At 65.0% G+C, this 2,264-nt stretch overlaps 1 protein-coding gene across 1 annotated transcript in view; it reads right to left on the minus strand.

The window, feature by feature from the left end:
- Positions 1-2,264, minus strand: part of TNRC18 (trinucleotide repeat containing 18) — a 90,596-nt gene that overhangs the window by 52,912 nt on the left and 35,420 nt on the right. The window contains exons 10-11 of the mRNA XM_023532763.1: positions 1,350-1,782; positions 7-181 (exon numbers count right to left, since the gene is read on the minus strand). Coding sequence (XP_023388531.1) covers positions 7-181; positions 1,350-1,782 — 608 coding nt within the window. The remainder of the gene's footprint in view (positions 1-6; positions 182-1,349; positions 1,783-2,264) is intronic.

The following is a 2,264-nucleotide window of genomic DNA, read 5'->3' on the forward strand; positions in this document are numbered from 1 at the left end:
GGTGACAAACGGATGGGCTTGTCTTCGGGCGAGAGCGCCAGGCGCTCGGGCCCATCAGCCGGGAGCGGCACGTCGGGAGCCAGGCCGTCGGCGTCGGTGGCTGCCGCAGGCTGCAGCAGGAACGGGTAGGGCCTCCCGTAGTGTGGCGGCAGGGCTTGAAACGGGTACCTGGGCGGGATATCTGCCAAGGACACCGAAGGTCAGCAGGGCCCCTCCTCCTGCCCCGTCTGACACCCCTGCGGCCCACCAGCCAGGACACACCCACAGCCCCCGCTCTGCTCACTGGGGTGTCTTCCAGGCAGCATCAGCGGAACCCCGGGGCCCCAGGGAGAAAACTCGGCCACCATCCTGTCCCTGGAGTCTTCAGACTCAAAGGCAGACACCACCATTGGCGCCTTCTCGAGCCCCTCTCCGCTCAGTACCCAAAAGCAAACCCTTAATAAGACCCCAAACGGTTCCCACTCAGCCTGTGGTTACTTCCGCCCTCTATTCCACGAGATGCACCCACCCAACCCCGTAACAGCAGAGGTGGGGCACCCAGGTTGTTCAGGAACTAGGACCGCGCTGGCCCTTTCTCACTCTGAGCTCCCGCAGGCCAGGGAACTCTCCCTGCGTGGGATGGGGTGCGCCTGAACCTGTGCGCTTGGGGCCCAGCCCAGAGCTGGTACATGGCGAGACCCCAACTGGAACCCAGCCAGGGGACACAGACCAAGGGGAGAGACGCATGGAACCGCCCCCGGGGTCAGGCTCACATTCATCATCGACGTGGGCGTGGCCTCAAATTCCCTCCGAGAGGGGCGGCCACTTGCCCAAGATCACACAGCCTCTCGGTGGCACAGTCTGAACTCAGACTCAAATGGCCCTATGAACAAGCCCACTCTTCAAAGCCACCAGGGAGGAGGAAGGCCAGCCCCAGGGCCCATCCAGGCCACCTGCCACATGTCCCCACTGACACAGGACGGGAAGAGCAAGTGTGCGCACACAGCGCATGGGGTGGGGGCCCAGCGTGTTCCTGTACTGCTGTTACCACCATGACACGTTTGCACCTACTATGTGCCAAGCATGGCACTGAGTGTCCTACAGGTCTGACTCTGCTCAAAGCTCAGTCCTTCTGAAGTAGGTTGTGCTACTGTGCCCATCTTCTCCCGACGCCACCAGGGAGGAGGGGCTGAGAATCTGTCCTGTGTGCTCGCGTGCTCATCCCAGAGCCTGGCGGCGGGCCCAGTGCACGCTAGGTGCTCGGTAGACAGGAGGAATGAAGGAATGGAGGAATGACTGAATCAACAGACGGGGAGGTTTCGACAGTAGCACGCAGCCTACAGCCCGCAGGGTCTCGGCCTTGCTCCTACCTGAGAACAAGGCCTGGAAGGGGCTGGGGGCTTCCTTCTCCAGCTCCAAGTCCTTCTTTTCGACGACGTTCTCAGGTGCCTCCTCCTTGCGAGTGATACCAGGTGTGGGTGGCGGGGAGGCGGGCGGCGGGCTGGTGGGGTGGGAGCTGGGCGTGGCGGGGTAGGCATAGGTGGGTGGTGGCTTGGACACGTCCTCTAGCTTCTGGATGACCTTGGCCTTCAGGGCAGCCACAGGAGAGGCCCGGGGAGACGGTGGTGGGCTCATGGCCTTGCCATAGGTGCCTGTGGGGCCGGCGGCCAGGCTGGGGGGCTTCCGAGGCAGCAGCCCCGGGCCCGAGGCGGCCAGGCTGGCCTTGCCCGCGGCCTCCAGGCTCCGCTTGCCCACTTTCTCCTCCATCTCCACCCGGTGCTCCTGGGCCTTCAGCCGCTCCTGCTGGGGAGGGGGCCAGCAGGCAGGGTCAGCTTGGCAAGACCCATCGCCCAGCACCGGCCTCGTCCCTCAGGACCCCAGAGCCCAGACGGCCTCAGGCAGGGTCCGGGGTACAGGCCGCCCACCCCCCGGCCTGAGGTGGACATTCCATCACAGTGCGCGTGTAACAAGCACAGCATTCCCCGTGGAACCCCAGCAGCCGGGGCTGGGGGGGTCCAGTCCTGACCCTGGGTCCACTGGGACCCTCGCAGTCAGGGCAGGGGGGCCAGGGCAGAGGCGAGAGGGTCCTGAGATCGCAGGAGCCGCCCTGCTCCCAGCACCTTCACGGCATCAGCACGACAACCTGCACGGAGAACTCACTACCTGCCTCGCCCCATCCGGGTCTCAAGACCACGTCAAGGTGGGCAGGGGCTGTCTCTTCCTGTCTCAGGTGACTTCTGAGGAAATGGGAGGGAGCCGGCTCGAGGACAGCCAGTGCTCGCGGG

Source organism: Pteropus vampyrus, unplaced genomic scaffold (genome assembly GCF_000151845.1).
Source record: "Pteropus vampyrus isolate Shadow unplaced genomic scaffold, Pvam_2.0 Scaffold90, whole genome shotgun sequence".
NCBI lineage: Eukaryota > Metazoa > Chordata > Mammalia > Chiroptera > Pteropodidae > Pteropus > Pteropus vampyrus.